At 50.2% G+C, this 20,592-nt stretch overlaps 1 protein-coding gene across 6 annotated transcripts in view; it reads left to right on the forward strand.

Moving 5' to 3' along the window:
• nav2a (neuron navigator 2a) overlaps positions 1-20,592 on the forward strand; it is a 131,982-nt gene that overhangs the window by 88,585 nt on the left and 22,805 nt on the right. For 4 of the 6 annotated variants that reach the window (XM_055899114.1, XM_055899109.1, XM_055899110.1 and 1 more), the window contains 9 exons: positions 9,714-9,843; positions 10,694-11,006; positions 11,334-12,063; positions 14,379-14,580; positions 14,916-15,214; positions 15,754-15,819; positions 17,248-17,292; positions 18,181-18,344; positions 18,471-18,653. In XM_055899114.1, coding sequence (XP_055755089.1) covers positions 9,714-9,843; positions 10,694-11,006; positions 11,334-12,063; positions 14,379-14,580; positions 14,916-15,214; positions 15,754-15,819; positions 17,248-17,292; positions 18,181-18,344; positions 18,471-18,653 — 2,132 coding nt within the window. The remainder of the gene's footprint in view (positions 1-9,713; positions 9,844-10,693; positions 11,007-11,333; positions 12,064-14,378; positions 14,581-14,915; positions 15,215-15,753; positions 15,820-17,247; positions 17,293-18,180; positions 18,345-18,470; positions 18,654-20,592) is intronic. The other 2 variants (XM_055899111.1, XM_055899112.1) reach the window with 2 other exon arrangements.

Below are 20,592 nucleotides of genomic sequence, written 5' to 3' on the forward strand. Positions count from 1 at the left end.
GCCATCAGGACACTGCATCGCAATGCCTGTCCTCTATTCTGGAGTGTGCTCAGAAGAGCGTGGAGAAAACATGTAGCGTGAAAGAAGGGAAGTCTGACACAGAGAGAGAGAGACGGAAAGAGAGAGAAATGAAAAAAACCTTCCATCCCCTACCACTTTGGAGGATGTTTTCGTTAAAAGTTGATAGACGGACAGACTGCCGTGTGGATATTGGCTCTGGGTAACAGACCGTGTTGGACCCTAACCCTGAACTGGTTGGTTTGGGAATCTGCTGTGAGGGGTTGCTGTGCCCCACCTGCCACCTAAGTGGTACCCTCCTCTACCTCACGGAGGGGTCGAAAGACATTTTGCTGAGTGGGGGTAGGAAATGTGCAGGTTTGTGGCGATACCCAAGGTAACAAGATCAATGTGATTTATCCACACTTAGTATGGGAGGGAGGCTCACACACACACGCACGCACACACACACACACACACACACACGTACATATAAACATGCTCAAACACCTGAGGACTAGAGAAATGAGATGTGGTAGTTTACTGTGTTTGTGTGTGTGCGTGTGTGTGTGTGTGCGTGTGTGTGTGTGTGGTTTGTGTGCGTGTGTGTGTGTGTGTGTGTGTTTGTGTGTGCGTGTGTGTGCGTGTGTGTGTGTGCGTGTGTGTGCGTGTGTGTGCGTGTGTGTGTGTGTGGTTTGTGTGCGTGTGTGTGTGTGTGTGGTTTGTGTGCGTGTGTTTGTGTGTGTGTGTGCGTGTGTGTGTGTGTGGTTTGTGTGTGTGGTTTGTGTGCGTGTGTTTGTGTGCGTGTGTTTGTGTGCGTGTGTTTGTGTGCATGTGTGTGTGCGTGCGGTGGTCTGTATCCCACATCTGTATTGGGCGTGTTTCTTTTATGGATCAGGGTCAGTCGGTTGACTCAAAGCAGCGCACCGTTTACTCAACAAACACACGAGAGAGAGAGAGAGAGAGACGGTTGTTTGTGTGCAAGAGACAAAGTCAAAGAATGTAACAGACATTTCATGTCGTTTTCAGGTCATGTTTGTTTCATTTCTAAAATATTTAGTCGGAATGAGAAACGAGGCTAGAAAGAGAGAGACTAGAGGGAGAGAGGCATTCCTGACCCTGTAGTCCAGTAGTCGTGTCGTTTCTCTGTGCTGCGGGACAGCTGTGTCATTTAACCACCACACAACTCCGACCCGGAATGTCCACAAGGAGAAGGAATGCACCGAGTCCTGTCCAAGATCCTCTCCGCCGCTCCTTTGCCCTCTCTCTTACCCTGTGCCTCCCCGTCCTCTACCTCTCCCTCCCTCACTCCACCCGCCCATTCACTCTCTCTCACCCTGTATCTCTCTCTCTCCCATTTCTCCCATATTCTCACACCCAATCCCCAGGGTTCTGTTCAAACTGCCTTCCTCCCTTCCCACCCTCCCTTCCCTCCCCCATTCCCTCTCCTCCCTCACTCCTCCCTGTGTATAGAGGTGCCAGAGGTGGTGTTTACAGAGGGACAGCCAAACAGTGGTTGTGTGTAGAGTTAGCTCAGTCAGTACACACACAGCCCAGGCCCAAACACATACTTTAGATACCACACACACACACACACACTGGTTTGTGTTCCTACTGGCTGCCTACACTAAAGAATAGGTTTGGAGGAGGTTTGGGGTCAGGGTTGGAGGTTTTGTGTTGAGGCAGTAGCGGTGCAGCCAAGCTAGAGTTCTCATGATGGGGCACTTCTAAAAACACATCTGGTTTGTTTGTGCCCGTCGCCGATGTCGGGTTACATGACAGACGGAAATGCCTTCTCGAGACTCTCTTTTCTCATCCTTGATTTTATTTCCATCAAACAAACGCTCTGTCTTTTGAATGCAATACAGTCCGAGGGATTAAGGGGTGTGCGTGTGTGTGTTTCTCTGAGTGTGTAAGCCTCACCTGTCTCTTTCCCCATGATGTCATCTGTGACCTCTCACCCTTCGGAGGTTTATATTAGAGGGAGCTCATGTTTAGCGTGTAAGCCCATGTCCAATCCACTCACACTGTCTCTGACAGTAGTCTACAGGACTAGTCATCTGATCCTACAACAGTCTGAGTAATAGTAGCTCCCCCTTAAACAGAGGAAATTCCTCATCGTCCAGAGGCTGTCTACATGTGTGTGTGTGTGCGTGCGTAATTATTCTTTTTAATTATATTTGTACTTTCACCACAATTTTGTGAAATGCAATTGGTAGTTAGTCTTGTCCCATCGCTGCAACTCCCGCACGGACTCAGGGGGGACGAAGTGCATGCGTAAATGTATGTAAGAGTTGGAGTGAGCTTAGCCTGGGTAACAATATGGGCAGAGCTATAAAAAAAACTCACTTCCCCAGAGACACATAAGAACAACTAAACAAACAGAGACCAACATCAACAGAAGGTTTTCTCAGGACGCTGTCGGACACTCCCACGGGTCCAGCCCCAACAGCAGCTCTTTCTCATTGGCCAGCGGTCCCAGTTGAATAACAGCAGGGTTTATGACCCCCTGACCTGTGTGTGAAAACAGAGGGCGGTCTTCGGGGACACGGGGGAAGAAACTAAGGCGGTAGCCCAGGAATGTGTTGATTTGGGTCAGTTCAGAGTCTATTCTCTCACCTACTGTCTAAGTCCCCAGCTGTCTCTCTCTGTCTCTCTCTTTCACCTACTGTCTCTGCCATCCCGGGATTTACGGTATTACCGGCATAGCACACAAGGGGGCACTAAAAATGCAACAAAAAACCTACATATTACCAAAATTCGCACAAGTAACTGAGAAATCACACACATACAGTAAGCTGTTAGCTAAATGCTATTGAACAAAAATTAACATAAACTAATTGCAAAGACAGGCAAATCCAGCTCATACAGTTATGCAAACACAGTTAGTAGCTACCGACTGTCATTTTCGGTGAGTGTGGACATTTACAAGAGCAAGTGAACGAGAGAAATTGTGCAAATTAACAAAGCCTGTGATGCAGGCTTTTCTGAAGTAATAGCAGCATGTGTACACGGAGCAGAGGGGAGAAGAACGGAGGGGGGGAAACGCTAGTAGGAAGCACAGGGAAAGAATGGCATCTGTACATTTAACTCGGATAACAGAGCTCCCTGACTTCTAAAACACGGCAGAAAGCCGTTCCCGAGCTATTTAGTAGTGAATTGCGTACAAGTGTAACTTCACCTCACGTGCGCCGCACAGCAGAGACTTGCCGATGGAACGATATGAGCTTTCTCTCGTTGTGCCCTGAACAACGTGACCGGCTCAACTGTTCTGGGGAACTACGGGAAGCTTCATAATGTAAAACAATGGGACAGATGAAATGATGAACACAATCTGCTTTTATCTCCTAGCGTATTACACCAGCTGAATGCTGGTATTAACTTAAAAAGTAGCTACGGATATTCACATTTATTGAAAGTAAATAAGCTTTTATATATTACCCCGGTGGTATTATGGTATATCGCCCAAACCTACTGTCTCTCTCCATCTCTCTCTCTCCACCCTACTGTCTCTCTCCATCTCTTTCTCCCCCCTACTGTCTCTCTCCATCTCTCTTTCTCCCCCCTACTGTCTCTCTCCATCTCTCTTTCTCCCCCCTGCTGTCTCTCCCATCTCTCTTTCTTCCCCCCTACTCTCTCTCCATCTCTCTTTCTCCCCCCCTACTCTCTCTCCATCTCTTTCTCCCCCCTGCTGTCTCTCTCCATCTCTCTTTCTCCCCCCTACTGTCTCTCTCCATCTCTCTTTCTCCCCCCCTACTCTCTCTCTCATCTCTCTTTCTCCCCCCCTACTCTCTCTCTCATCTCTCTTTCTCCCCCCTACTGTCTCTCTCTCCATCTCTTTCTCCCCCCTGCTGTCTCTCTCCATCTCTCTTTCTCCCCCCTGCTGTCTCTCTCCATCTCTCTTTCTCCCCCCTACTGTTTCTCTCCATCTCTCTCTCTCCACCCTACTGTCTCTCTCCATCTCTCTTTCTCCCCCCTGCTGTCTCTCTCCATCTCTCTTTCTCCCCCCTGCTGTCTCTCTCCATCTCTCTTTCTCCCCCCTACTGTCTCTCTCCATCTCTCTTTCTCCCCCCTACTGTCTCTCTCCATCTCTCTTTCTCCCCCCTACTGTCTCTCTCCATCTCTCTCTCTCCACCCTACTGTCTCTCTCCATCTCTCTTTCTCCCCCCTACTGTCTCTCTCTCCATCTCTTTCTCCCCCCTACTGTCTCTCTCCATCTCTCTTTCTCCCCCCTACTGTCTCTCTCCATCTCTCTTTCTCCCCCCTACTGTCTCTCTCCATCTCTCTTTCTCCCCCCTACTGTCTCTCTCCATCTCTCTTTCTCCCCCCTACTGTCTCTCTCCATCTCTCTCTCCCCCCTACTGTCTCTCTCCATCTCTCTTTCTTCCCCCCTACTCTCTCTCCATCTCTCTTTCTCCCCCCCTACTCTCTCTCTCATCTCTCTTTCTCCCCCCCTACTCTCTCTCTCATCTCTCTTTCTCCCCCCTACTGTCTCTCTCTCCATCTCTTTCTCCCCCCTGCTGTCTCTCTCCATCTCTCTTTCTCCCCCCTACTGTTTCTCTCCATCTCTCTTTCTCCCCCCTACTGTCTCTCTCCATCTCTCTCTCCCCCCTACTGTCTCTCTCCATCTCTCTCTCCCCCCTACTGTCTCTCTCCATCTCTCTCTCCCCCCTACTGTCTCTCTCCATCTCTCTTTCTCCCCCCCTACTCTCTCTCCATCTCTCTTTCTCCCCCCCTACTCTCTCTCTCATCTCTCTTTCTCCCCCCTACTGTCTCTCTCCATCTCTCTCTCTCCACCCTACTGTCTCTCTCCATCTCTCTTTCTCCCCCCTACTGTCTCTCTCTCCATCTCTTTCTCCCCCCTACTGTCTCTCTCCATCTCTCTTTCTCCCCCCTACTGTCTCTCTCCATCTCTCTTTCTCCCCCCTACTGTCTCTCTCCATCTCTCTTTCTCCCCCCTACTGTCTCTCTCATCTCTCTTTCTCCCCCCTACTGTCTCTCTCCATCTCTCTCTCCCCCCTACTGTCTCTCTCCATCTCTCTTTCTTCCCCCCTACTCTCTCTCCATCTCTCTTTCTTCCCCCCTACTCTCTCTCCATCTCTCTTTCTCCCCCCCTACTCTCTCTCTCATCTCTCTTTCTCCCCCCCTACTCTCTCTCTCATCTCTCTTTCTCCCGCCTACTGTCTCTCTCTCCATCTCTTTCTCCCCCCTGCTGTCTCTCTCCATCTCTCTTTCTCCCCCCTACTGTTTCTCTCCATCTCTCTTTCTCCCCCCTACTGTCTCTCTCCATCTCTCTCTCCCCCCTACTGTCTCTCTCCATCTCTCTCTCCCCCCTACTGTCTCTCTCCATCTCTCTCTCCCCCCTACTGTCTCTCTCCATCTCTCTTTCTCCCCCCCTACTCTCTCTCCATCTCTCTTTCTCCCCCCCTACTCTCTCTCTCATCTCTCTTTCTCCCCCCTACTGTCTCTCTCTCTATCTCTCTCTCCACCCTACTGTCTCTCTCCATCTATCTCTCTCTCCACCCTACTGTCTCTCTCCATCTATCTTTCTCCCCCCTACTGTCTCTCTCTCCATCTCTCTTTCTCCCCCCTACTGTCTCTGTCCATCTCTCTTTCTCCCCCCTACTGTCTCTCTTCATCTCTCTTTCTCCCCCCTACTGTCTCTCTCTCCATCTCTCTCTCCACCCTACTGTCTCTCTCCATCTCTCTCTCTCCCCCCTACTGTCTCTCTTCATCTCTCTTTCTCCCCCCTACTGTCTCTCTCTCATCTCTCTTTCTCCCCCCTACTGTCTCTCTCCATCTCTCTTTCTCCCCCCTGCTGTCTCTCTCCATCTCTCTCTCTCCCCCCTACTGTCTCTCTCTCCATCTCTCTCTCTCCCCCCTACTGTCTCTCTCTCCATCTCTCTCTCTCCCCCCTACTGTCTCTCTCTCCATCTCTCTCTCTCCCCCCTACTGTCTCTCTCTCCATCTCTCTTTCTCCCCCCTACTGTCTCTCTCTCTTTCTCCCCCCTACTGTCTCTCTCTCCATCTCTCTCTCTCCCCCCTGCTGTCTCGCTCCGTCTCGGTCTCCTTCTCTCCTTCTGTTACGTGGCTTTTCTAAACTTTCGAAGAACATCTGCCGAGGGACTTGTGAATGTTAGTGTTGCAGTCTCCTGGGACTCGCTCCCCGCCTTTCACCATCACGACCGTGTGCCTGATGCTTTCGAAGGCAGTGTTGCTTTTTATTTTCACCATGTACTTTTAAAAAGAGAATAGTCTGTCCTCCATCTCTAACCTAATCCTAAAGGCCAATGCTCAAATGAATCCATTTAACTCCATTTCTACAAACTACCACACAGCTGTGAAGGTCTCCGTCTTACTAAGAGAGACTTCCCTGCTCAGAGATCAACGCAAAAGTGAATTGATTGTCGAATCACACACATCAATTGAACCCACAACTTTCCGACGTTTCGGCATTAGCGTGTCATGCTTGGAACAGCTCCTCTTTACTAAGTTCAATGGGGGTTGGCTGTGGTTAGTGTCATCGTCATTTCTGATTGGCTCTAAATGGCTGGCTGGTAGTTAATCGGTAGGTTGGGCTGCCAGCAGGAGGCTGTGGGTTCAGGCCATGTTGCTGCGCTGATCTCTAATTAGTAATGGGCTGGCAGTTAGTCAGGGTGGATCTGTCTGGGAACTCTGGGAGCACACACACCGACACGGATGGGAAGTTGGGAATGTTGGATTTGGGAGTATCTTAGTTGATGATAATAACGGATCATGTTTTGTATGGATGTGTGGTTGAACCTGTCTGTGTGGCTGTGATCATACCATGACCATACTGCAGCTTCATACTGTTGTTGGGTCTTTTTGAGGATGACTTATTTTGGTTCCGTAGGATTTGAGCGGCAGGTAGCCTAGTCAGAGCGTTGGGCCCGTAACCGAAAGGTTGCTGGATCGAATCCCCGAGCTGACAAGGTAAAAATCTGTCGATCTGCCCCTGAACAAGACAGTTAACCCACTGTTCCTCGGTAGGCCGTCGTTGTAATTAAGAACTTGTTAAATAAAGGTTACGTTTAATTACAACGACAACTTAAAAAACATTCGAGAGAGTCTGTCATTGTGCTGTGATGTTTGGCTGCAGCAGGGAGCTGGTTAACTGGGCTTGGGGAAGGTCAGGTTACATGCACTAGGGGGAGAACACTCTCTCTCTCTCGCTTTCACGGTTCCCTCACTCAGTCCAGAGAGTGAAAGAGAGACGGGGGAATATGCAAGAAGAGATAAGGCGACGGGAGAGAGAAAAGAGGGAGGGATGATGAGTGCGGAAGACACAGTCAAAAACACAGGGCGAGGGATAACGGCGGAGTGGGAGGGAGGAGGTAGACACGGAGAGAGAGAGAGAGACTGGCGGAGGGAGAGGCTGAAGGAGAGGGATAGAGTGAGAGAAGCAGAAGGAGAGAGAGAGACTGGCGGAGGGAGAGGCTGAAGGAGAGGGATAGAGTGAGAGAAGCAGAAAGAGAGAAAGAGAGAGAGAGAGAGAGAGACTGGCGGAGGGAGAGGCAGAAGGAGAGGGATAGAGTGAGAGAAGCAGAAAGAGAGAGAGAGAGAGACTGGCGGAGGGAGAGGCAGAAGGAGAGGGATAGAGTGAGAGAAGCAGGAAGAGAGAGAGGTTGGCGGAGGGAGAGGCAGAAGGAGAGGGATAGAGTGAGAGAAGCAGAGAGAGGGAGAGGTTGGCTAGCTCAGTGTGTAACTCCGCGGTATGGACTCATGAAGCGCTCTGTCCAACTCGGCATTTTCCCACGGCATCCCAGGAACTCTGGCCAGGTAAGAGAGTGTGTGCGATGGCTCTTTTTCCTTTTGGAAAAAGGGCTAATCCTTTTGGGCTAATCTACATCTTCAGAAGGATACTAGATTTGAAATATGGACAAGAACCTTAGATTCTCAGTTGGTCTGTGATGTTTCTCTCTCGCTCTCTCTCTGTCTCTCCGTCTCTGTGCGTGGGGGGGGGGGGGGGGGTACTATCCCCCATATGGCTGTGTGAACATGTTTAGACGGCTGTGGTCAGTCGAAATCTCTCACCAGTTAGCTCTGTCTGCAGTCCTGTCAAGAACAGATATACTGTGGGTTTAAGGCAACTTCAAAGCAGCCGAGCCTCAGAGCTTAAGCTACAGATTGCAGTGCTTGTGATATATCTCAGATCTGTATGATGAGTGTGTGTGTTAATGTGAGATCCCCCAGTAGGTTGTAAAGGGCTGTGTGTGTGTTAATGTGAGATCCCCCAGTAGGTTGTAAAGGGCTGTGTGTGTGTGTTTGAAGTATGATTCATGACATCATCCTGTCTGCAGATGAGGATAGATGCTTCCTGGGATGAAGCCAAAGTCAGCGAGGGCACGCTGATGTATTTCAGTGTGTGCGTCTTTAGCGACAGGGTTGTGTGTGTCTGTCGCATTAGAGGTGATGGATCTGTCCCTGGATGACTCTAATCCAAACACCAGGATACAATAGCAACTGTGTGTGTGTGTGTGTGTGTGTGTGCTCAATAGTTGTCAAGCCTGCTTTTAACTCTTTCCCTCCCTGTGGTCCTTTCAGATTGATGTTTGTCCTGTCTCATCCATAGTCTCCCTAGAGATCACTCTAGTCTCTCTTGCTGCCCCCCACCCCACACACACACACACACACTAGTCTCCCGGGCGACCACCCCCCGTCCCCTACCCCGCTTCGCCCCCAGGGTTGGGGATAGACAAACATAGCCTGTATAATTGTTCAAAGTGGGGTTAAAGACTAGTGTGTGTGTGTGTGTGTGTTGTAGAACCTTCCTGTTCCAGGTTAGTCTCCTCCTCTGTGTTTGATGGACAGCTCCAGTCAGTGTGTGTGTGTGAGACTGAGATTTCCAGGCAGCTCGGGGCTTTATGCTGCTGCCTGACTGTGAGCCGTGTCATACATTCACCCTGCCTCTTAGGAGGGTTTTTCTCCCTGGTGCAGAGAGCGACGGTGTGTCTTCACCCAGGATCACGCTCATACATAAAATATCCCTCTTATCTCCGTGGGTTCACCAGCTTGTACGGTCACAGAGCTTTAGCTAGGCTAGTAGGGCGTCTACACTGTCAGGGGATTCATATTCAGAGCCAGAACGAGTGATACATTGCCGCCGTCTGTCTAGCGCTTTCCAACCCTGTTCCCGGAGAGCTACCCTCCTGTAGGTTTTCGCTCCAACCCTGTTCCCGGAGAGCTACCCTCCTGTAGGTTTTCGCTCCAACCCCAGTATCTAACGTGATTCGGCTTATCGACCAGATGATTATCAGAGGCAGGCGCGCTAGATTGGGGTTGGAGGGAAAAGGTACAGGACTGTAGCTCTCCGGGAAGAGGGTTGGAGAGCCCCTGGTCTGGCGTATGTGTGGCTTCATAGAGGTATGGTAATGAAACGTGAAATATTCACAATATTCGGCCGATTCCTCGGCTGGAAATAAGATAGGGGCTCTGAAGTAGAAAATGTAACCCTGATTTAATTGGAGAGTCCTCTTCGGTCGCGCCCATTCAACCACACCCTTGTTCAACTCGGTTTACAAATGAGGTATCTGTTTAAAGGCACATTTTCGACCGTTTTCGATACCTTTTGGGTATGCCCTTGCCTCTCTCTTCTCTTTGTTGTGGTTGGCATGTCACCTCTCCTCTCTCCTCCCTTTACCCTGGTTGAAATGGTGTTGTTTAATGAAACCGATCTCTTTCTCCTGTCTCTCCAGTTGGGATGACAGCAGCTCAGTGAGCAGTGGCGTCAGTGACACCATCGACACAGATGACATCAACACCAGCTCCTCCATCAGCTCCTACGCCAACACACCGGCCGCACAGCGCAAGGCCCTCAACGGACAGGTTGGTGTGGAGGCTAGATACAAACACACATATGCATGGACGTCACCCATGCGCGCTCGCACACACACACACACACACACACACACACACAAATACAGCGCCAGGCTCTAAACGGACACACAAATAAACTCTCAAGTACAGTCTCACACTCCCGCTTCTCCCCCCTCTTTCTCCTCCCCCCGTCCCTTCTCTCCCCCTTAGCTCCGAGCGTGTTAATGAGATTGTAATGAGATTGACATTCCTCACAGTTTGGAAGGGAATATGAGCCTATAGTATTGCTCCGGGTGGCAGACCTGTGAACTGACTAGACTAAGGTGGATGTTTGAACTGGCCTCAAGTCATTAAATACCAATTTTAAGAAGCCACCTTCAGATAAACTGTCTGAGAAGTGATTCTACTCAACTTGTTTTTGGGTGGCTTTGGGAAAGGGGTTGGGTGTCTGGATAACGCACACCCGCTCTACAATAACACTCATTTAATATACTGTTTATTTGATGTAGGATAACAAAGACCGTCACTCTCGCTGTAGTAGTTGACCTTTGGCCCGACACTAGATGAATATAGGCTCTTTCTGTAGAAACTGCCTCCATGTTGGATCCCATATAGTGCGGAGGTTATTGTAGGTTGAGTAGTGCGTCACATATGGTAGGCCCCAAAGAGCTTTCTGATTTCGTCCACAGTCAGTATACTCTCATACCACTATCATCACAGCCCTATAGGCACATGTGGAAGTCACTAACTTCCACCCGATTTAGCCGTTTATTCCCATATATGCCGTAGCACCATAAAATAGATCACAACTTCCCTCTTCTCTCATCCTCTGTGTGTCTCCCCCCCCCCCCCCCCCCAGCCTGTAACGGATGCTGAGAAACACTCGGCCTCCACCACCCTGAATCCCGCCTGGTCAGGTGACGAGGTCAAGAGGTCAGACGGGGTGTCGGACAGCGAGGTCAGCAGGATGGACCAGGGCGCCAAGTGGGCCCGCCGGAACCCCTCGGACGTGTCCGACGAGTCGGATAAGGCGGGCTCGGGGCGGAAGACTCCCTCAATGACACACACAGGGTCCTGGAAGGGGGGCTTGAGTGCTCAGGTGGGGGTGACCAGCCCCAGGACCAAAGCTACTGGAACATCAGGGTCCGCTGTGATGAAAACCCACAGCACAGGTAATGGGCGTTTTCTGTCCTGGCAGTGTTTTGCTGTCTCTGTAATTGTCTCATTTGCGATTCGCGTGTGCGTTTCTGTGCGTGCTCGTGTTTCCTCGTCTTCGGCAATGCCTCGCCTTATGTCCGTCTGTGTGAATCTGTGTGTATGTGTACATACAGATACAGTGCATACTGTACGTCTCTCTCTCGCCCTCTGTGAGTGTGTCTGTGTCGTTTTCCCTCGTGTGGTCTGAATCTTGAGTCATTAACCTTCTGAAACACCACAACGATGACAAACTCTCCTCTGACCTTAACCCCTGCTGTATGTCCCGTCCTGTGTACCTGTAGGTAAAACAGACGACGTCAAGGTGTCCGAGAAGGGCCGTCTCTCCCCTCGCTCCAACGGCCTCCGCCGCTCGCCCTCCGACGCCGGGCGCAGCAGTGACGACGAGGCCAAGAGAAACACACCCTCTTCCACCGCTGCCTCCGCCCGCACCTCCCACACACACACCCTCACACACGCCCTGTCCGAACCCCACTCCCAGTCTCACACACTGACCTCCCGCACCCCCACCAGCACATTTGGCTTCAAGAAGCAGAGTTCCGGGATGGTTACTATGGTTACCACCAGTGGCGCCACCATCACGAGCGGATCAGCTACTCTTGGGAAGATGCCCAAGTCAGGGACGAGATCCCTTGCTGTTGGGATAAAGGTCGGAGGTCAAGATGTGGGGTCCGGTCTAGGTCACCATGACGACGGGTACCTCCAGGTGAGCACCCGCTCCACACTGCAGTACCGGAGCCTTCCAAGACCCAGCCGCTCCGGCGCCGCCGCGCGTAACGGGAACCGGTCATCGACCAGCAGCATCGAAGCGGCCGTGCTTTCCGTTACCACTCACAGTAAAAGCAGAGACTTGGGAAACACTGGGAAAATGAATGGAAGTGGGACTGAGGTCTCGCTAGCCAATCAGACGGACCGAGAGAAGGGCGTGTCAGAGGGCGTGGACAACCTGAGGGGAGGGGCTTCCACCGTACCCCTCACAGGGAGACAGCAGGTTGCCTCACCCACACTGCGCAGGTGAACAGACTCACAAATACACTCACATGCAGAGATATATATATAATGTCACTCACACTTAAACGTGGTCATTAATGACACCCATTTACAGTGCAGTGTCTGAAACCTATTCCTAGTGTGATGCAACACACACACACAAACACACACACACACACACACACACACACACACATCCATACGCAAAGTCATGTCAGCCCACTGTATGAAAACTATCCTTTCAGCATTTCTGTTCAGCTGCCAGGTCTGAGCCCACTACTTTTTCATAGTGCCAAGTCTTTATATGTGCACAGTAACACGAGCGGAGTCTTACCTCATCACTGCTGGGCTGGCTCATTAATCTCTATGGGTAATAAGGCTTTGAAGACCCTGCTCTATATTATCACCCTGCCTACCGTCTTAACAGTCGACGCGCTCTGGTTACGTTCCAAATGGGGGCCCATAGCAAATGTAGTGCACTAAATAAGGATTAGGGTGCCATTTGGGACGTAGCCACTGTCTTTTGGCTTAAAGTAATGGGGTATGCTAATGTAGTGCTTCAAAAGTTACTCACATATAATGCCCCGAGCCTTTACTCAATAGTGTGCCATCGGGGTGGTTAGTAGAAAGGACTTTAAAACAGAAATGCGTCTGCAATACTCTACATGTTTCGTATCTCTCTCTCTCTCTCTCTCTCTCTCTCTCTCTCTCTCTCTCTCTCTCTCGGTGTGTGTGTCTGTAGACCTACATTTTTTTACATTTACGTTTGAGTCATTTAGCAGACGCTCTTATCCAAAGCGACTTACAGTTCGTGCATTCATCTTAAGATAGCCAGGCTGGATAACATAGCCATTCCATAATCATGGGCATTAATATGGAGTTGGTCCCCCTTTTTGCTGCTATAACAGCCTCCACTCTTCTGAGAAGGCTTTCCACTAGATGTTGGAACATTACTGCGGGGACTTGCTTCCATTCAGCCACCAAGAACATTAGTGAGGTCGGGCACTGATGTTGGGCGATTAGGCCTGGCTCGCAGTCGGCGTTCCAATTCATCCCAAAGGTATTCCATGGGGTTGAGGTCAGGGCTCTGTGCAGGCCAGTCAAGTTCTTAAACACCGATCTCGACAAACCATTTCTGTATGTACCTCACTTTGTGCACGGGGGTATGGTCATCCTGAAATAGGAAAGGGCCTTCCACAAACTGTTGCCTCAAAGTTGGAAGCACAGAATCATCTAGAATGTCATTGTATGCTGTAGTGTTAAGATTTCCCTTCACTGGAACTAAGGGGCCTTAGCCCAAACCATGAAAAACATCCCCAGACCATTATTGCTCCTCCACCAAACTTTACAGTTGGCACTATGCATTGGGGCAGGTAACGTTCTTCTGGTATACGCCGAACCCAGATTCATCCGTCAGACTGCCAGACAGTGAAGCGTGATTCATCACTCCAGAGAACGCATTTCCACTGCTCCAATGCATAGTGCCAACTGTCAAATTTGGTGCAGGAGGAATAATGGTCTGGGGATGTTTTTACTATGGTTTGGGCTAAGGCACCTTAGCATACAATGACATTCTAGACAACTTTGTGCTTCCAACTTATCGCAACAGTTTGGGGAAGGCCTTTTCCTATGTCAGCATGACAACGGCCCCAATGGCGGCGAGCTTTACACCGCTCCAGCTGACGCTCGGCTTAGGCTTGTGGGCTGCTGCTCAGCCACGGAAAACATATTTTATGAAGTTCCCGACGCACAGTTCTTGTGCTGACGTTGCTTCCAGAGGCAGTTTGGAACTCGGACCTGAGTGTTGCAACCAAGGACAGGCGATTTGTGCTTGCTTCAGCACTCGGCGGTGCCGTTCTGTGAGCTTGTGTGGCCTAACACTTTGCAGGCTGAGCCGTTGCTTCAAAACGTTTCCACTTCACAATAACAGCACTTACAGTTGACCGGGGAAGCTCGAGCAGGGTAGAAATTTGAGGAACTGACTTGTTGGAAAGGTGGCCTCCTATGACGGTGCCACGTTGAAAGTCACTGAGCTCTTCAGTAAGGCCATTCTACTGCCAATGTTTGTCTATGGAGATTGCATGGCTGTGTGCTCAATATTTTATACACCAGTCAACAGCGAGTGTGGCTGAAATAGCAGAGTCCACAAATGTTCCTTAATAAGGTCGCTGTCAGCCAAGTCAGAGCTAGTAAGAGAAGGGAAGAATGAAGCGTGAGTGTTCGTTCACGAAAGGCTTTTTTCGGTGCGGTGGTGCTGTGTGATTATTTAAGATACTCTTTGAAGGGATGGGGTAAATCGTTTTTTACAAATTCTCCTTTTCAACTTTTTCCATCTCCAGGTTGTTTGGCGGTAAGTCCAGTAAGCAGGTTCCGGTCACCACAGCAGAGAACATGAAGAACTCGACGGTGATCTCCAACCCTCACGCTACCCATGCTGCCCTGGACTCCCCTGGAGGTGTAGGGGGGGAGGGCGAGGGCAGCAGCCCCCTGTACGCAGGACGAAACCTGAGCACCGGCCATAACACGCTGGGTAGCGAACAGGTGAGATAGGCAGACTGGCCTCACCAAATGACATGAGCTGGCGATATCTTTGTGGCCTCTTGATAAGCATCAGTGTCCACGAACAGAGTTTATACGGGCACAAAGAAAATAGCCAACTTTAGCTACCAGCGCCGATCACGATAGCTAGCCCTGTCATACAATAGTTGGCTGTGATAGCGAGCAACCATGTAACTAGCAACAGCAGATTGCGACATGAATAGCACTGTAAGAAGGCAGCAGACATGATTTGACCTCGGGGAGTGGAAGCATAACCATTAAATGTAACATATGAAAATCACTTGATAAATCCAGAATTCCTCCTGTGTCCCCCGCAGAGTGCGTCCAGCCCCGGCTCTGTCTACTCCTCCACGGGGCCCTCCAACAGCCTGACCTGGGGCACCACCATGAGCACTGGCTCCTCTGCCCAGAGCAGGGAGGGTACCCTGGGTGGGCACAGCGGGCACGGGGGTGGGGCGGGAAGCCTGGGCTACCCCTCGGTCAGCAGCATGCACACCAGCAGCGAGTCCATCGACATGAGCGTGAGCAGCGCTGGGCATGGAGGAAGGGACAGCAGGGAGGACACCCTCTCAGCTCTGGGCAGGACCAGCAGCGTCAAGACGGGCATGTCTGAGAGGTGAGGACAGGGGGGGGTAGAAGGGAGGTAGGGATGGGAGGGAGGGTTTGAGTGGTAAGAGTGGGATGTTGGGGGAATCTGCTCTGATCTTGGTCATCATATCTTTATATGGACAGAAAAACAAGGAACCTGTCAGCTGTTGCCATAGCATGCACTGTCATATTGTGTTTGTTCAGTGTGTCGTTATGGAACATTCCTGCGTGCACGAATGTGTACGTGCCCGGAATGTATCAGCCATATTATCACCAGAGTTACTGTCTGAGCATCTCCATGGAAAGCATTGTTTGAGGCCTTCATGCGATGTCATTTCAGATCTGTTCTGGTCTTACCTTCTCTGACACATCTCATTGTCTTTACTTACTAGACCAGTAGAGGAGATTCATTGGTGAGCATGTGGGGGTGATTTTCGCTTGTGGCAAAGGTTGGACTCAATGCGGCTCTCTCCTTCAGAGGATTCGTCTCCCTCTCTCTTTTCTTTCTAAAGTGCTTTCTCTCTTTGTCTGTTGTGCACCCCCCCCCCCCCCCCCCCTTCCCATCAGCCCCCTGTCCTCCCCCTCCGCTAGCCCTAAATTCAACCGGAACACCTTACCTCGGAAACAGGAAAGGTAAAAGTGTGTGTGTGTGTGTTTGTTGTTGCAGGCTTTCGTTCCCCACTACAGTGCTGGCTCTGTCCCCCATCGCTATTTATATGCTGCCATCTTGTGGCAAAACTTAGACTTGGAACTTGATATTTAAAAACACCGATCACTGCTATGACATGATACTATACTAAGATGTGTCACAAAATATATTTTTCAGAAAAGCGATGGCATATACAGCACTGGTCAAAAGTTTGGACACACTCATTCCAGAGTTTTTCTTTATTTTTACTATTTTCTACATTGTATAATAATAGTGAAGACATGAAAACGATGAAATAACACATATGGAATCATGTAGTAAACATGAAAGTGTTAAACAAATCCAAATATATTTTACAGTAGAAATTCTTCAAAGTAGCCACCTTTGCCTTGATGACAGCTTTGCACACTCTTGGCATTCTCTCAACCAGCTTCATGAAGTAGTCACCTGGAATGCATTTCAATTAACAGGGGTGTTAAAAGTTAATTTGTTGAATTTCTTTCATTAATGCATTTGAGCCAATCAGTTGTGTTGTGACAAGGTAGGGTTGGTATACAGAAGACAGCCCTATTTGGTAAAAGACCAAGTCCATATTATGGCAAGAACAGCTCAAATAAGCAAAGAGAAAACAGTCCATCATTACTTTAAGACATGAAGGTCAGTCAATACGGAACATTTCAAGAACTTGGAAAGTTTCTTCAAGTGCAGTCGCAAAAACCATCAAGCGCTATGATGAAACTGGCTCTCATGACGACCGCCACAGGAAAGGAAGACCCAGAGTTACCTCTGCTGCAGAGGATAAGTTAAGAGTTACCAGCCTCAGAAATTGCAGCCCAAATAAATGCTTCACAGAGCTCAAGTAACAGACACATCTCAACATCAACTGTTCAGAGGAGACTGTGTGAATCAGGCCTTCATGGTCGAATTGCTGCAATGAAAACACCACTAAAGGACACCAATAATAAGAAGAGACTTGCTTGGGCCAGGAAACACGAGCAATGGACATTAGACAGGTGGAAATGTTATAATTTTGGTTGTAACCGCTGTGTCTTTGTGAGACGCGGAGTAGGTGAACGGGTGATCTCCGCCTGTGTGGTTAACCAGCATGGCTACCACAGCATTCTGAAGCGAAACGCCATCCCATACTTTGAAGATTCTAAAATCTGAAATATATTTTGATTTGTTTAACACTTCTTTTTGGTTACTACATGATTCCATATGTGTTATATCATAGTTTTGATGTCTTCACTATTATTCTACAATGTAGAAAATAGTAGAAAATAAAGAAAAACCCTTTAATGAGTATGTATGTCCAAACTTTTGACTGGTACTGTATATATTTTTACAATTGCAATTGTACACTATCCACATTCCTCCTCTCCCTGAAGTGTTTTTCTCTGCTGACCCCACAGGGGTCCACACAGTGATAGAAACACTCTGCCCAGGAAGGGACTCAGGTACCTACTGTATGACCACTGTCTGCCATGCTTAGCACCCTGCTCTCCCTCTCGCTCTCCCTCTCGCTCTCGCTCTCGCTCTCCCTCTCGCTCTCCCTCTCCCTCTCCCTCTCCCTCTCCCTCTCCCTCTCCCTCTCGCTCTCGCTCTCCCTCTCCCTCTCCCTCTCCCTCTCCCTCTCCCTCTCCCTCTCCCTCTCCCTCTCCCTCTCCCTCTCCCTCTCCCTCTCCCTCTCCCTCTCCCTCTCCCTCTCCCTCTCCCTCTCCCTCTCCCTCTCCCTCTCGCTCTCGCTCTCGCTCTCGCTCTCGCTCTCGCTCTCGCTCTCGCTCTCGGTCTCGCTCTCGGTCTCTCTCTGTCTCTCTCTGTCTCTCTCTGTCTCTCTCTGTCTCTCTCTGTCTCTCTCTGTCTCTCTCTGTCTCTCTCTGTCTCTCTCTGTCTCTCTCTGTCTCTCTCTGTCTCTCTCTGTCTCTCTCTCTCACAGCTTCAGCTGCACCAATGCTGGTGTCGTTATTCTTTTTTTTGCACTTGGCACAATTTTGTGTTGCGCTTCAGTGTAAAGGCACGTCACCTGTCACTGCTGTATGTGCGGAGTTGTCATGGTTTCACGTCATACGCACTTTGATGTCGGGCACCGTTTTGGATTTCTTTTGGACGCCGTTTTGGATTTCTGTTGACTGTCCGCTTGATCTGTGTCGCTCTCGATTGAAGAGAAGTACTTGTACATTATGCGACATTTGCTCGGGACATAATAATCAGTTGCTCTTGGTAAAAATCGAATCACTATATGATGAATCAAAGTCCTGCCTGGTAAAGATTAAATCGGGATGTACAAACCGCACCGGTTTGCACCCTACTCACATAACCTTTAACCTCTGTGTTTGGTACTGCAGGTATACCCCGTCGCCCCAGCTGCGAGGTCATGAGGAGGCTGCGCGGGATTGGCTGCGCTCCCATTCGCAGGGCGGGCTGCAAGACTCGACCAGTAACTCGCCCTTCTCACCTGGGTCCAGCCTCACCTCACCTTCCGGGACACGCTTCAACTTCTCACAGCTCTGTACGACCTACAGTATAAACACCTTACAAGCCACTGTACTTGTGTGTGTGTGTGTGTGTGTGTGTGTGTGTGTGTGTGTGTGTGTGTGTGTGTGTAAACTGACCTGTACAGTTTTGTCCCTTGCAGCGGGTAGCACCACCACAGCTGCTCAGATAAACCTGGCCAGCCTCCGGAACAACAGTCTGACCAATCAGGACATCACCTTTGACCCCTGTGGTGACACCCGCCTGAGGAACTCCTGTGTGTCATTGGACGAGAAGACTCGCACCATGAGCCGCTCTGGTTCCTTCAGAGATGGCTTTGAGGAGGGTGAGTAGAGGAAGAGGAGGGCGGGGGGGAAGCGACAAGATAGAGAGATGATTACTCATGAGGAAATCTTTCATCCTTAGATGGACAGTGCTCTCCCTGTCCTTCCCAGGTGGTGGTGTCAACGGTAGCTACAGGGTTGGGGAGCCCTGGTCTGAAGAAATTATGTGTGTGTGTGTGTGCCTCCCTCTCTTTAGTAGTGTGAGGTAAGCCTGTGGTGTGTTTAGTGTATCAGGTCTGTCTTCAGTGAACAGCTGTGTGTTAGTATCTAAAGCCAGGCGTTACAGATATGGAATGCTGTCCTTTCCCGTGTATGTGTGTACATGCATGTGTGTATAGACACAAATACTTTGGTGCATGAGTCTCTATTGTGCACTATTATACTAAAATCGCCACTATACTGGAACGGGGAAAGAGAGAGAGAGTGGTAGAGAGAGAGAGTGGTAGAGAGAGAGAGTGGTAGAGAGAGAGAGTGGTAGAGAGAGAGAGAGTGGTAGAGAGAGAGAGAGTGGTAGAGAGAGAGAGAGTGGTAGAGAGAGAGAGAGTGGTAGAGAGAGAGAGAGTGGTAGAGAGAGAGAGAGTGGTAGAGAGAGAGAGAGTGGTAGAGAGAGAGAGAGTGGTAGAGAGAGAGAGAGTGGTAGAGAGAGAGAGAGCGGTAGAGAGAGAGAGAGCGGTAGAGAGAGAGAGAGCGGTAGAGAGAGAGAGAGCGGTAGAGAGAGAGAGAGCGGTAGAGAGAGAGAGAGAGCGGTAGAGAGAGAGAGAGAGCGGTAGAGAGAGAGAGAGAGCGGTAGAGAGAGAGAGAGAGCGGTAGAGAGAGAGAGAGCGGTAGAGAGAGAGAGAGCGGTAGAGAGAGAGAGAGCGGTAGAGAGAGAGAGAGAGCGGTAGAGAGAGAGAGAGAGCGGTAGAGAGAGAGAGAGAGCGGTAGAGAGAGAGAGAGAGCGGTAGAGAGAGAGAGAGAGCGGTAGAGAGAGAGAGAGCGGTACATTTACATTTACATTTAAGTCATTTAGCAGACGCTCTTATCCAGAGCGACTTACAAATTGGTGCATTCACCTTATGACATCCAGTGGAACAGCCACTTTACAATAGTGCATCTAGATCATTTTAAGGGGGGGGGGGGGGGCAGAAGGATTGCTTTATCCTAGGTATTCCTTGAAGAGGTGGGGTTTCAGGTGTCTCCGGAAGGTGGTGATTGACTCCGCTGTCCTGGCGTCGTGAGGGAGTTTGTTCCACCATTGGGGTGCCAGAGCAGCGAACAGTTTTGACTGGGCTGAGCGGGAACTGTACTTCCTCAGTGGTAGGGAGGCGAGCAGGCCAGAGGTGGATGAACGCAGTGCCCTTGTTTGGGTGTAGGGCCTGATCAGAGCCTGAAGGTACTGAGGTGCCGTTCCCCTCACAGCTCCGTAGGCAAGCACCATGGTCTTGTAGCGGATGCGAGCTTCAACTGGAAGCCAGTGGAGAGAGCGGAGGAGCGGGGTGACGTGAGAGAACTTGGGAAGGTTGAACACCAGACGGGCTGCGGCGTTCTGGATGAGTTGTAGGGGTTTAATGGCACAGGCAGGGAGCCCAGCCAACAGCGAGTTGCAGTAATCCAGACGGGAGATGACAAGTGCCTGGATTAGGACCTGCGCCGCTTCCTGTGTGAGGCAGGGTCGTACTCTGCGGATGTTGTAGAGCATGAACCTACAGGAACGGGCCACCGCCTTGATGTTGGTGGAGAACGACAGGGTGTTGTCCAGGATCACGCCAAGGTTCTTAGCGCTCTGGGAGGAGGACACAATGGAGTTGTCAACCGTGATGGCGAGATCATGGAACGGACAGTCCTTCCCCGGGAGGAAGAGCAGCTCCGTCTTGCCGAGGTTCAGCTTGAGGTGGTGATCCGTCATCCACACTGATATGTCTGCCAGACATGCAGAGATGCGATTCGCCACCTGGTCATCAG

Source organism: Salvelinus fontinalis, chromosome 35 (assembly GCF_029448725.1).
Source record: "Salvelinus fontinalis isolate EN_2023a chromosome 35, ASM2944872v1, whole genome shotgun sequence".
Taxonomy (NCBI): Eukaryota; Metazoa; Chordata; class Actinopteri; order Salmoniformes; family Salmonidae; genus Salvelinus; species Salvelinus fontinalis.